This window comes from Hypanus sabinus, chromosome 3, assembly GCF_030144855.1.
Source record: "Hypanus sabinus isolate sHypSab1 chromosome 3, sHypSab1.hap1, whole genome shotgun sequence".
Classification (NCBI taxonomy): Eukaryota; Metazoa; Chordata; class Chondrichthyes; order Myliobatiformes; family Dasyatidae; genus Hypanus; species Hypanus sabinus.
The window spans coordinates 46,033,649-46,048,648 of record NC_082708.1 but is presented as its reverse complement, the minus strand read 5'-3'; the positions used below and the strand labels follow the sequence as shown (position 1 = coordinate 46,048,648).

The following is a 15,000-nucleotide window of genomic DNA, read 5'->3' as shown; positions in this document are numbered from 1 at the left end:
GGCCGCCACCATCGTCCCCATGCCGAAGAAGTCTTCAGTGTCCTGCCTAAATGACTACCGTCCCATTGCACTCACTTCCATCATCATGAAGTGTTTTGAGAGGCTCGTCGTGAGGCATATCAGGACCCTGCTGCCCCCCTCACTGGACCCCCTACAGTTTGCATACGGTCCCAAATGCTCAACAGATGACACCATTGCCATCACTCTCCACCTGGCCCTAACCCACCTGGACAACGAAGACATGTACGTTCGGATGCTGTTCATAGACTTCAGTTCAGCATTCAGCAGAATCATCCCTCAGAAACTGATTGGAAAGCTGAGCCTACTGGGCCTGAACACCTCCCTCTGCAACTGGATTCTAGATTTTCTGACTGGGAGACCTCAGTCAGTCCAGATTGGGAGCAGCATCTCCAACGCCATCACACTGAGCACAGGGACCCCCCAGGGCTGTGTGCGCAGTCCACTGCTGTTCACTCTGCTGACCCACGACTGTGCTGCAACACACAGCTCGAACCACATCATCAAGTTCGCTGATGACACAACCATGGTGGGTCTCATCAGCAAGAACGACGAGTCAGCTTACAGAGAGGAGGTGCAGCGGCTAACGGATTGGTGCAGAGCCAACAACCTGTCTCTGAATGTGAACAAAACAAAAGAGATGGTTGTTGACTTCAGGAGGGCATGGAGCGACCACTCCTCGCTGAACATCGATGGCTCCTCGGTAGAGATCGTAAAGAGCACCAAATTTCTTGGTGTTCACCTGGCGGAGAATCTCACCTGGTCCCTCAACACCAGTTCCATAGCAAAGAAAGCCCAGCAGTGTCTCTACTTTCTGCGAAGGCTGAGGAAAGTCCATCTCCCACCCCCCATCCTCATCACATTCTACAGGGAGAGTATCCTGAGCAGCTGCATCACTGCCTGGTTAGGAAATTGCACCATCTTGGATCGCAAGACCCTGCAGCGGATAGTGAGGTCAGCTAAGAAGATCATCGGGGTCTCTCTTTCTGCTATTATGGACATTTACACTACACGCTGCGTCCGCAAAGCAAACAGCATTATGAAGGACCCCATGCACCCTTCCTACAAACTCTTTTCCCTCCTGCCATCTGGAAAAAGGCACCGAAGCATTCGGGCTCCCACGATCAGACTATGTAACAGTTTCTTCCCTCAAGCTATCAGACTCCTCAATACCCAGAGTCTGAACTGACACCTTACTGCCCTATTGTTTATTATGTATTGTAATGCCTGCACTGTTTTGTGCACTTTATGCCATCCTGGGTAGGTCTGTAGTCAAGTGTAGTTTTTTTTTCTGTATTGTTTTTTACGTAGTTCAGTCTAGTTTTTGTACTGTGTCATGCAACACCATGGTCCTGAAAAGCATTGTCTCATTTTTACTCATTTGTACCAGCAGTTATGGTCGAAATGACAATAAAAAGTGACTTGACTTGACTTGAATAAATGCTTTCCTCAATGTTCAGCATATAATACTGAAAAAGGTCAATAAATTGCAAATTAAAATTGTAATTTGGCACCAATTTCAAAATAGCAGCCAGGCAACAATACTTGTTAGAATAGTGGATAAAATAGATAACCGAGGAACAGTTTATACTGAGATACAAAGACGTCTTATTCAACTTATTTCATATTCACTGATTTGAAGTGCATAAGCTTTTATAATGTGTTCTGAGGCATTAATTTTGTCCAACATTCATTATGCTGAGAAAGATCTCATATGAATGACTATTTGAATAATTTGTTTTCACGCCATGGATTAGAAATTAACGAGGGAACAGAATATGCAAATAATGCCATAATTTGAGTCTGAGGCCTCCGTTGTTCAGAGTTGACCACTGATACTGTGTCCACATTTTTTTGATGCAGAATTCAAAATAGCATCAATTTTTGGGTCACATCAACTGGCTTTCTAATTAGAAGAATAAACAACAGTGTCTTGTAAAATACGAGGAAATCTGCAGATGCTGGAAATTCAAGCAACACACACAAAATGCTCGTGAAACGCAGCATGCCAGGCAGCATCTATAGGAAGAAGTACAGTCGACATTTCAGTACAGTACAATAGTACAAAATGCAAAGGCTGCTGTGGATGAATCAATCGCTGCTTATTTATTATTCAGTGTCTTACACAATCATTCTTGGTTTACAAAAAGATTGCAATCTTGGAAAATGTTTAGTTGGATGAAAATGGAAATCAAAAGGGCCTGCAAACTGAGCACTTTGTTACTGTTTCATCCTTTGGGCAGGAAGTGGACATTATGTGGTACAGTGAAAAGTAAGATTAATATATCTAGGACTCTCATTATTAAGAATCAATGGTGTTATATTCAAAATTCACAAATGGATGCTCATGAATTTGGAAATATCCTAGTATTCTTGTACGTTCAGAAGAACAAAATGAAAGTAATGGAATGAAAAATTAGCACACATTTTCAGCAAGGACATGTGAATCTCATAACTTAAAATGACTAAACTTTCATTTTTGTTGTTGGAATGAATATACCTTATAATGGTTTTCTTATTCTTATGGAAAAGAAAATGTTGCCATATTTACCTATTCCAACAGGACGATTGGCTGCAGTGAACATGTTCATGGTGAAAGCAAAATCCTCAAGATGATTCATAAAATTGTAAAATGCCCTGAATTCTTCAAAGGAAATGCTCTAGGATGTGACAGAGAATCAATTAATATTTAGGGACAGGACTTATTTTGCAAAATATGTGGGAGAGACTGAGAAAAGGAAGAGGAAAAGGACAAAAATGGAATGAGAAGGATGAAGAAAATGATTTTCATACCATTCTCAACATTTAGCAGTCATTAAGTAAAATAAAATGCAATACAAACACTTTCACAGACAAACTACTGAAGAAAAATTGTGACTATTATTAACCTTAAATGCATTCTATTATTAGTCTGAAATTTGATTTTTGTGAGATTACATATAAAGAAGAAAAATGTTTAGCAATTTACATATGGCACGACTGGGAAAGTTTTGTGGTATAGACATCCTTCCATGAGTATTCCTTTCATCTACTGCTTGCAGTGAGACACAGAATAAATTACTGTATTTTAAATTATTTAAGGGGCCAAATAGTTTTCAGAACAATAATTATGGCTTAGTACTACTTCAACCAGAGAACCGTTTTATTTTAAAAGATCAATTTAGAAGTATTTAAATTAAGGCATTTTCTTGATAATAGCTGCAAGCTAACCTCTCCTGGAGGAATTTTCATTGTTACATTTTTCCAGTAGGTACCACGATTTTGCTCTTCAGTGAAGTGGAGCAGCCACGATGCAAAGTCCTCTCTTCTCATGGTTTTCATGCCTCGAGAGAACTCTCGGAATTCAATCTCTTGTACCTCTCTTTGCAAGTCTTCCATAAATCTGTGTATGAAAATTGAATTTCAGAGTTCAAGAATTTTAAAAAATCGACATTCAGTCTTAGAGATAATTTTAAAGATGCTATTGCATCAAATACATCTGAAAATGGACATGTAACTTAAAAGCTGATCGTTGCCACCAGAAATTCTGCAAATGCTAGAAATCCAAGGCAACACATACAAAGTGTTGGAGGAACAGCAGGTCAAACAGTACCTGAAGAAATGAATAAACAGTCAACGTTTAACAAAAACTTAAGACTCAAAGGAATTGCTGCTTCAACGGCTAATAAAAAGAGGATGGACATGGATGTACTTCAAATTAAATCAAAATTAACCCATGCACGAAATGATATTTAAAAAAAAATAGCTTATAGTACTGTATAGAAGTCTTAGGCACCTACTGTATAAATATGAAAAAATTGTAGTGGATGTCAAAATTAACATAAAATACAGTAGGATAAAGAGGCCGGTCAACAGCAATACTTAAATGAAAACAAGAGGTCTGGAGGTCACGTCAATTATTTCTTTTTTGACAGTGGATACAGAACTGAGGTTGTCATACACCTGAGGGAAAAACTAGTACTGAATGAGAAACACTACTCACAAAATGCTGGTCAGTTAGCCAAAACATTATTGTTGAGAGTCGATAATTAAGGATTTAGTATTCGAACAAAATTGAAAATTTCAAGTTAGCCAGAGAGGACTGACTTAGGTTTATGAAGAGTAGGTCAATTCCAATAAACTGAATGACATTTCTTCTATTAACATTGTGGATAGGGGAATGTTTAAGGATTTTATTTATGTGAAGTTCCAGAAAAAAACTGTTAAGCTGTTATAGAGAGGACCATTAGCTAAAATAAAACTCAAGGCAAATTATTAACCAAGTGGGAACTCTAAATGATAGAATTTGGACTGGTACAAGGATTGGTTTCAGGATATTATTCACACCATTAATAATTTAAGTGATATACTGTACATAAAGGAAAACCAAATACTCACTTTATCTCGATGACACAAAAACAGATGGTATGTGATGCAAACCGGACCAAAAATTACAAAACAATAGTAAAATAACTATTGCTTTGCAACTTTATGTTTCCAGTAAACTTCATATTCACTGCTAACTTCAAAGAAAGTCTCCACAAAGATCCAGTAGTCTGGAATTATCATCTGCAGCCTACTGATAATGTTTGTGTTCCATATGGAGAGTTAGATAGATACTTTATTGATCCCAAAGGAAATTAGTGTCACAGTAGCATTACAAATGCAAAGATATACAAATATTAGAAGAGAAGTAAGAAAGAATAAAAAATAAGTTACCTCAAATAGACTGATGGGAGAGCATCATCACTCCCCCGGCTATAGGTTGACACATCATAGAGCCTAATGACCGAGGGTAAGAATGACCTCATATAGCATTCTTTGCAGCAGTTGAGGCTATAACTAAAAGTGCTCTGTTCAGCCAAGAAATCATGCAGAGAGTGAGAAAAATTGTCCAGAATTGCCAGTATTTTCCATGGGGTCCACAGCCTCCAGTATGTCCAATTTGACTCCTATAACAGAGCCAGCCTTTCTAATCAGTTTATTGAGCCTGTTGGCATCACCCGTGTTGATGCCATTGCCCCAGCACACCACTGCATAGAAGACTGCACTGGCGACAACAGACTAGTAGAACATGTGAAGGAGGGGCCTGCATACTCCAAAGGACCTCAGTTTCCTCAGGAAGTAGAAGTGATGCTGGCCCTTCTTATACACAGCCTCTGTGTTGGTGTTCCACTCCAGGTCTGTACCCCCAGGTACTTGTAGGCCCTCACCATATCCATGTCCTCATCATCAATAGTAACAGGGAGTAGTACAGCCATACTCTTCCTAAAGTCCATCACCATCTCCTTTGTCTACTGATGTTGAGCTACAGATGATTCAGTTTGCACCATTTGACAAAGTCCTCCACCTGGGCCCTGTATTTATCCGCCCATCCTCTCTTTATACGCCTAACTATTGCTGAGTCGTCAGAGAATTTCTGCAAACGAAATGATTCCGTGTTGTATCTAAAGTATGAGGTATACAGGGTAAATTGGAAGAGAGCTAATAGAGTCCCCTGTGGGGCCCCAATGCTGCTTATAGCCATATCTGATACACAGCTCTGAAGCCACACAAACTGTATACAACGGAGCTTCTCCCCCAGCAATGAGGGCTGTATGGTATTGAAGGTCCTTGAGAAATCAAAAAGCATGATCTTCACAGTGCTGCCCTGCTTATCCAGATGGAAGTAAGCTCTGTTCAGCAGGTAGATGACAGCATCTTCAATTCCAATGTGCTCCTAGTTGGCAAACTGTAGGGAATCGAGGGCTGATATGACCGGGGGTCAGAGGTGAACCTGGACCAGCCTCTCCAGGGTCTTCATGATGTGTGAGGTCAAGGCCACTGAACAGCAGTCATTCGAGACTTTTACTTGTCTCTTCTTGGGTACTGGGACCACGCATGATGTTTCCTACACAGTCAGGACCCTTTCCAGGCTGAGACTCAGATTGAAAATGCACTGGAGAACTCCACGCAACTGCTCAGCACTCTCCCTTGGGAACATGGGGTTCACACCATCTGGTCCCAATGCTTTGCTGTGTCTGAGTTTCCCAAGATCCTTCTCACCTGCTCAGTACTGAAGGTGAGTCCATGATGACTGGGGAATTGATGGAAGGTGCAGACTGGGGGAAGGTGAGGATCGGGACGACAGCATTTGGTATGTGGAGGTGTGGATGGTAGGTGCAGGGCAAGAAGGAGATGTAGACAGGAGTAATAGCTTTTATTATTCATCCACATGTTGAATTGGAGGAGGGAGGAGAGGGGGCATTGGTGCTGAGGGAGCTTTGGGTGCCTCTGCACCTGGACTGGTGTGCTGAAGGGGGGTGTGAACAGGAGGGCAATTCTCAAGCCTATTGAAGAATTGGTTTAACTCATTAGCTCAATCAAGGCTGCATTCCAAGCTTCTACAGCTGGTCTGATTGAAGCCAGTGATGTTCTTCATGTCTCGCCACACCTCCTGTTTGCTACTCCACCCAAGCTTGTCTCTCCAGCTCTCTGCTGTATTCATCTTTAGCCACCTGATCTTCTGCTTTTGCTCCCTCTGCGATGTTCAATTCCTCGCTGTCTCCTGATCTAAAGACTCTCTTTTTGTGGTTGAGAAGAGCCTTCAAGTCACTTGTGATCCATGATTTGTTGGTAGGGAAGCAGCAAACAGTCCTTGATGGTATTACAGTGTCCACACAGAAGTTGATGTAGCCAGTGATGTAATCAGCAAGTCCATTAGTATCCTCCCATATGGTTCACAAAGCACATTCCAGTCAGTAACCTCAAAGCAGCCCTTCAAGGCTTGATGGCCTCTGGAGACCATTTCTTTACTAGCTTAGTGACAGCTAGTTTATTGCTATACTTTGGGCTTATACAAGGGACCCACGTTGTGATCTCATCTTCCAAGTGGGGGGGGGGGGTGTGGAGAGCTGTGGCACTGTGTGTATCTTTAACATTTCCATACAAGAGATCCAATGTTTTATTTTCTTGTATGACACTGGATAAGCAGCCAGTCAAATTAAAGAATTCTCACATAGCATTTTGAAAAAAATTCAAACATCATGTGTACTTTAACATAAACATATGCTAAGCGGCCACTTTGTTAGTTACCCATTGTACCTAATAAAGTGGCCAACTGTATGTTCATGGTCTTCTGGTGCAGTAGCCCATCCACTTCAAGGTTTCATGATTTGCATTCAGAGTTGTTCTTTGGCACACCACTGTTGTAACGTGTGGTTATTTGAGTTACTATCACCTTCCTGTCTTAAAGCTGTCTGACGTTTCTCCTCTGACCTCTCTCATTAACAAGGCATTTTGCCTGCAGAACTGCCATTCATTGGATGTATTTTTGTTTATCACATCTTCTTTGTAAATGCAATAGAGATTGTTGTGAAAGAAAATATCATGAGGTCAGCAGTTTCTGAGATACTCAAACCATCTGGCACCAACAATCATTCCATAGTCATTCTTCCCCATTCTGATGATTGGCCTGAAACAACAACCGAACCTCATGACCATGTCTGCATGCTTTTATGCATTTTTGCTGCCACACAATTGGCTGATCAGAAATTTGCATTAATGAGGTATACAGGTTTGTCTAATAAGGTGGCTACTGAGTGTATGATCATACCTCAACTTTTTCCCGAGAAGGAATTGAAGTACACAATTCTTTTTTTAAAGTTTGCTAAGCAGCAATTAGCTTAGTACTCTAATAAAAACCTGTTTACACTTCATATAGTAAAGACTTTCAGCTTACTATGCAGGGGTTCCAGCTAAAACAAGCTTAAATTCAGGCAGTTAATTGATGTCCCTATTAGAGTGAATTGCAAACGGCACAGCTTGTGTAAATATCCTGAATCATTGATATCAACTTTGTGTTTGCTACATAAAACCGTTTCATAGTACCAGGACAAGAATGCTAGTAGTTTTTGTCAATATTCCTACAAAATCTGCTCTTAAGAGTAGCTCTGAATGTGCCAACTGTCATGTTTGGATTTCAAAACAGAGAAATTTGAGGTAACCTTAAAATGACAAAAATAGATTTCTTTCATATGTTGAAAGGATAGAAGAAGTGCAAAACACAAAAATACAACTGCAGATGTTGTGGATCAAAGAATACGTACACAACGCTGGAAGAACTCAGCAGGTCAGGCAGCATCCGTGAGAAAAGAGTAGTCAATGTCTCGGCCCAAAACGTTGGCTTCTCTTTTCTCACTGATACTGCCTGACCTGCTGAGTTCTTCCAACGTTGCATTCATAAAAGAAGTGCAATCATATGATGTCATGGAAAACCAGAGAGACTTGGGTATCCATATGAACGTTATTAAAGAAAATGATCAGAAAGGCTACTGGGAAAATGACCTGTAAAGAGCGAAGCAGGAAGTTACAAAGTGAGTTGTCTTTGTGAAATGTAGAAAATGAGGGGAAGATATGATTGTTGGTGGGATTATGTTAAGTCTGTTAGGGTGGAAGTTAAGAACCAGGAGAACTCTATCTTTGTTCTGTCCCTGTGAAGAAGGGGTTAGAGCAGATCTGCGTGAAATGGAGGAAATGCAGTTGAGAGCTCCATCTGCCATTATAACCATATAACAATTACAGCATGGAAACAGGCCATCTCGGCCCTTCTAGTCTGTGCTGAACACTTACCCTCACCTAGTCCCACTGGCCCGCACTTAGCCCATAACCCTCCATTCCTTTCCTGTCCATATACCTCCAATTTTACTTTAAATGGCAATACTGAACCTGCCTCTACCACTTCTACTGGAAGCTTGTTCCACACAGCTACCACTTTCTGAGTAAAGAAGTTCCCCCTCATGTTGCCCTTAAACTTTTGCCCCCTAACTCTCAACTCATCTCCTTTTGTTTGAATCTCCCCTACTCTCAATGGAAATGCCTATCCACGTCAATTCTATCTATCCCCCTCATAATTTTAAATACCTCTATCAAGTCCCCCCTCAACCTTCTATGCTCCAAAGAATAAAGACCTAACTTGTTCAATCTTTTCCTGCAACTTAGGTGCTGAAACCCAGGTAACATTCTAGTAAATCTTCTCTGTACTCTCTCTATTTTGTTGACATCTTTCCTATAATATAATAATAATTATTATAGAAGGGTAAATATAATTACCCTTATAGAAGGGTCATCATGTTTCAGAAATGAAAGGACATTTCAGAGGCACCAGTATGTAAGGTCTTCTCAATGGAACAAATGTGATGCAAGTAAAGATACCGAGAAAATGGAATGATGTCCTTACAGGAGGCAGTGTGAGGGGATGCATAGTCAGGTATCTGTGGCAGTCTCTGGACTTTTAAAAGATGTTACTGACCGGTCTATCTCCTGAAATGGTATCAACAAGATCCAGAAAATGGGAATTGTTAGAGATGTAGAGGTGGGTGGATATTGACACCAAAAGTGATAAAATATGAATTCTATTAGATGCAGGATGTGACATCAATATGATATTAAGATTTGCAGAAGTGGTCCCAAATAAGCCTGAAACAAGGACTGCTCCTTTATCCAATCAAATGACACATCTCATCAGTCATTCAAGTTCCCATTTAGCTACAACTTCATCTGGAGAAAATGGGTGAAATTGAAGGAGAAGTTGAGCACAAGGACAATTGAATGAATATGTTGGTGGAGAGGAATTGACTGGCCTTAAGATTGAGGAAGGAACAGAGTTTTCAGACCTTCCTGATGTGGGATTTTGGAGCAAAGGGACTGAATAACCATGGTGAAATTGGAGTTAGTTGTGAATGGAGAATTGTAAATTGTCACAACGGCAGAGAATTTCAGAATTGTTACAGATGTAAGTGGGAACGGATTTGGACCAGGGTACAGGATTGAGTCAAGGTAGAAGGAGCAATAGGTCAAGAATAGGCTGAAACAATAGAATGGGGCAGTCCTGTTTGTGAATCTTCAGTAGGAGGAATTATAGGCCAGAGTACATGTCTCCCAGACTTTGTAACATTAGCAACACACTACTGAAAGGAAGTCAATGCCTAGTCAATGGCTACATCATTTCACCCTGTTATAGATATTCCCCTTGTACACCCCTTGTCTCCCCCCACCTTCTCTGCTGCTTAAACCAGTTTGATTTATTTCAAGAGGGTGAACAGATGTGTGTGAATCCTCACCAAGTGGCAGGGCATGACAGAGTACCTAGTAAGATCTCTGTAAACATGTACCAACCAACTGGCAGGGGCATTCAAAGAAAATTTCAACCTCTCATTGCTACGGTCAGAAGTTCCCACCTGCTTCAAAAGGGCAACCATACCAGTGCCCAAGGAGAACAACGTGAGCTACCTTAATGACTATTGTCCAGTAGCACTCACATCTACGGTGATGAAATGCTTTGAGAGGTTGGTCGTGGCTAGAATCAACACCTGTCTCAGGACGGACCTGGACCCACTGTAATTTGCCTATCGCCAGAAAAGATCTACAACAGATGTGATCACAATGGCTCTCCACAAGGCCTTGGATCACTTGGACAATGCCAATACCCATGTCAGCTCCATCATGGGCATTATCCTCCGTAGTATCCAAAACACCTTCTAGGAGTGGTGCCTTAGGAAGGTGGTGTCCATCATTAAGGACATGTCCTCGTCTCATTGATACTGTCAGGAAGGAGGTACAGAAGCCTGAAGGCACACACTCAGTGATTTAGGAACAGCTTCTTCCCCTCTGCCATCCAATTTTTAAATGGACATTGAACCCATGAGTACTACCTCACTACCTTTTAGGGTTTTTTGTACTACTTATTTTAACTGAGCTATTTTATTTATATATATTTACTGTGATTTAGTTTTTTTCTCTATTTACAATGCATTTCACTGTACTATTACTGTAAAGTTAACAAATTTCATCACATATGCCGGTGATATTAAACCCAATTCTGATTTCTCTCTCTCTGTCCTTATGAAGGGATTTTATTCTGAAACATTTTCTGATTTCTCCTTCCATGGATAGTGCTTGACTGGCTTTGTTTTTCTAGTATTGCTGTTTTTATTTCAGATTCCAGCACCTGCAGTTTTACTGTTTTTCACAATAGCATATGATAGCATTTGTTCATGAGTAATGCAGAAACTTGGACAAATAACCTGAAAATGTAATATTTGGATAATTTAAATGAAATAATTTAATTACATAAATTGGTTATTCAAAAACACTTTGTATCAGTGATTCTAAGTATAAAACTACTAAACCTTTGTAACTAGGGGTGGGTACTGAATGCTAACCTTGTCAGCAATGCCTTCATAACTGTAAAATGTCTTTACTAGGCCCATTACTTTATTTCATTCATACAGCACACTGTTGAATATATATCATCATTGAATACAGACAATACAAAATGTTTTCATGTGACTATATGGATGTTTTATTGCTTATGGGCTTGATTGTTATGTATACATTCACTGTCTTCCTTTAGGGTACAATTAAGCCTTTTGTGTTAGGGTTAAGAAGCTTAGTAGAGGCAGTAAGTTTCATCATAAACAGAAGCAATGTCAACACTGAAAATTATTAGGTATCTTTAGAAAGCAAAAGATAGTCTCTGATGAACACAGAGTTCTGAAAGCACATAAAATATATGCAAGAGTAGAAAACAAGGCCAATAAAGAAAACAGAGCTACTGGAAGGAACAGTTATTCTAAACAATACAGAAAATGCTGGGGAAAAATTCAGTAGATCAAGCAGTATCTGTGGAAAAAGTAAGTTAATATTTCAGGTGAAAGATGCTCAATCACATCAAAGAGGGAGATAGCAATTTGGTCTTATTTCTTAAGGTGCTGAAAAGTATTTTGAGAAGGAACTTCTGCTCTCTCCCACTTAGTCTGCAGATTAATTTTTTTCATTCTTTCTCAATTCTCGTGAAGGGGTTTCAATCTGAAAAATGATCTGTTTCTCTTTCCACAGATGATGCATGACCCAAGTTTTTCCAGCATTTCTATTTATTTTTAATTTCAGATTTCCAGCATCTTTTGGATGTTCATTTTCCCTTGGTCTGTTCAGTTCAGATTATTCACAAATTGGCTTGTTTTATTCCCAGGTAAATAGTGTATAACCTAGTTACATATCCAGGAGAATGAAAGTTGTAGGAAATCTATTACTGGTTCCAGACTGGGCTGCAAAGATAATGGGCAATAAACTGTCAACTGTATAATTTATTCATTTCTACTGAGTCTTCAACTCCAATTTGTCCTCCTCCACTTGATTTGGAGAAACCTGCAGGTCATTCATGGTCAATAACCGTGTCTTAGGAAGGGACAGTTAATTGTGTGGGGCAATTTGTCAACTATGTTGTATGCAACGACAGTGTTCAATAGTGAGCTCAGTTTGCAAAATTACTGTGTTAAGTCATTGTTTAGATCGGACTGAGACAGAGTATCACAATGAAACTACAACATTTTTATCCCATTTTTCAAAATATCCCAAGTTTGAAAAATGAACTCTTTCCTATTTCCCATGCTGACTTAATGGCAGCAAGTTGGAACCAAACAGTTTTACCTATAGAATGCACACACAGTACAGAAAGTGTGGTTTCACTGCCTGCCTCAAACAGTGAATGGTGAAGTTATGGGGAGAGATAATCGTGTAGGGTGGGAGTGAGGGGCTAAAAGTGGCTCAGTGCTATGACAAAACAGACTTCCTATGACCCGAGGAAATATCATATGCAAAAGTATCTAACAATCTTTTTCCAGTTAGTGTTTACACTAACCTTTATTACAAATTGATATGTTTCAAGTCAAGTCACTTTTGTTGTCATTTCGACCATAACTGCTGGTACAGTACATAGTAAAAACAAGACAACGGTTTTCAGGACCATGGTGTTACATGACACCAAACTAGGCTGAACTACGTATAAAAAGAGAAAAAAACACACAACAACTAGACGAGACTACAGACCTACGCAGGACTGCATAAAGTGCACAAAAGAGTGCAGGCATTACAATAAATAATAAATAGGTCAATAGGGCAAGGTGTCAGGCCTGGCGCTGGGTATTGAGGAGTCTGATAGCTTGGGGGAAGAAACTGTTACATATTCTGGTTGTAAGAGACCGAATGCTTCGGTGCCTTTTCCCAGACAGCAGCAGGGAGAAGAGATTGTATGAGGGATGCATGGGGTCCTTCATAAAGCTGTTTACTTTGCAGATGCAGCATGTAGTGTAACTGTCTGTAATGGCGGGAAGAGAGACCCTGATGATCTTCTCAGCTGACCTCACTATCCGCTGCAGGGTCTTGTGATCCAAGATGGTGCAATTTCCAAACCAGGCAGTGATGCAGCTGCTCAGGATGCTCTCAATGCAACCCCTGTAGAATGTGATGAGGATGGGGGGTGGGAGATGGACTTTCCTCAGCATTCGCAGAAAGTAGAGATGCTGCTGGGCTTTCTTTGCTATGGAGCTGGTGTTGAGGGACCAGGTGAGATGCTCCGTCAGGTGAACACCAAGAAATTTGGTGCTCTGAACGATCTCTACCGAGGAGCCATCGATGTTCAGCGGAGAGTGGTTGCTCTGTGCCCTTCTGAAGTCAACAACCATCTCTTTTGATTTGTTCACATTCAGAGACAGGTTGTTGGCTCTGCACCAGTCCGTTAGCTGCTGCACCTCCTCTCTATAAGCTGACTCATCGTTCTTGCTGATGAAACCCGCCACGGTTGTGTCATCGGCGAACTTGATGATATGGTTCGAGCTGTGTGTTGCAGCACAGTCGTGGGTCAGCAGAGTGAACTGCAGTGGACTGAGCACGTAACCCTGGGGAGCCCTCGTGCTCAGTGTGATGGAGTTGGAGATGCTTCTCCCGATCTGGACTGACTGAGGTCTCCCAGTCAGGAAGTCTAGGATCCAGTTGCAGAGGGAGGTGTTCAGGCCCAGTAGGCTCAGCTTTCCAATCAGTTTCTGAGGGATGATTCTGCTGAATGCTGAACTGAAGTCTATGAACTGCATCTGAACGTACTTGTGTTTTTTGTCCAGGTGGGTTAGGGCCAGGTGGAGGGTGGTGGCAATGGCGTCACCTGTTGAGCGGTTGGGACGGTACGCAAACTGCAGGGGGTCCAGTGAGGGGGGCAGCAAGGTCTTGATATGCTTCATGATGAGCCTGTCAAAACACTTCATGATGATGGATGTGAGTGCAATGGGACGGTAGTCATTTAGGCAGGACACTGAAAGACTTCTTCGGCACGGGGACGATGGTGGCGGCCTTGAAGCACGTTGGAATGGTGGCGCTGCTCAGGAAGATGTTGAAGATGTCAGTGAGAACATCTGCCAGCTGGCCTGCACATCCTCTGAGCACTCTACCAGGGATGTTGTCTGGTCCAGCAGCCTTCCATGGGTTGACCCTGCACAAGGTTCTTCTCACATCAGTCACGGTGAGACACAGCACCTAGTCATCTGTAGAAGGGGTGGACTTCATTGCTGCCATGTCATTTTCAGCTTCAAAATGGGCGTAGGAGGTATTCAATGCATCTGGGAGAGAAGCCAGTCAGGTGATGTTGTCTGTAATTGGTGATGTCCTGGATGCCCTTCCACATGCGCCATGTGTCGCCGCTGTCCTGGAAGTGGCTGTGGATTTGCTGGGCGTGTGCCTGCTCTGAAGGCGGAGTTGTGGGTCCTCAGCAGCGCACACACCTCCGCGGTTATCCATGGCTTCTGGTTGGCATGTGTAGTAATGGTCTTGGACAGAGTAACATCATCAATGCACTTGCTGATGTAGCTGGGGTGGAGTTTCAAGATGGCGACGTAAACATCTGCCTTTTAGGCGCTCTTCATTTTTTCAACTATAATCACCCTTTAATCACATCTTTTCGAATTTAATCATATGAGTTGCTACTTCTGATTAACTTTTTTTTTCCTAAAACAATATTTGATCTAATCTTGTCAAACTTAAAATGGCTACAAGCAAGAAATTGTCTAAAGATCCTTTTCCCGTCGACATAATTTCTAATCTTCTGGACGCTAAACTTGCGGGTTTGGAAGGCAGATTAGAAGGTAAATTGGGAAGTAGACTGACAAGTTTGGAAAATAAGCTTACCATGAAAATATC

General features: G+C 41.3%; 1 protein-coding gene across 1 annotated transcript in view; it reads right to left on the bottom strand.

Moving 5' to 3' along the window:
- The window catches only part of micu2 (mitochondrial calcium uptake 2), a 406,323-nt gene that overhangs the window by 15,449 nt on the left and 375,874 nt on the right, over positions 1 to 15,000 (bottom strand). Inside the window, exons 10-11 of the mRNA XM_059964209.1 lie at positions 3,229 to 3,400; positions 2,570 to 2,678 (exon numbers count right to left, since the gene is read on the bottom strand). Coding sequence (XP_059820192.1) covers positions 2,570 to 2,678; positions 3,229 to 3,400 — 281 coding nt within the window. The remainder of the gene's footprint in view (positions 1 to 2,569; positions 2,679 to 3,228; positions 3,401 to 15,000) is intronic.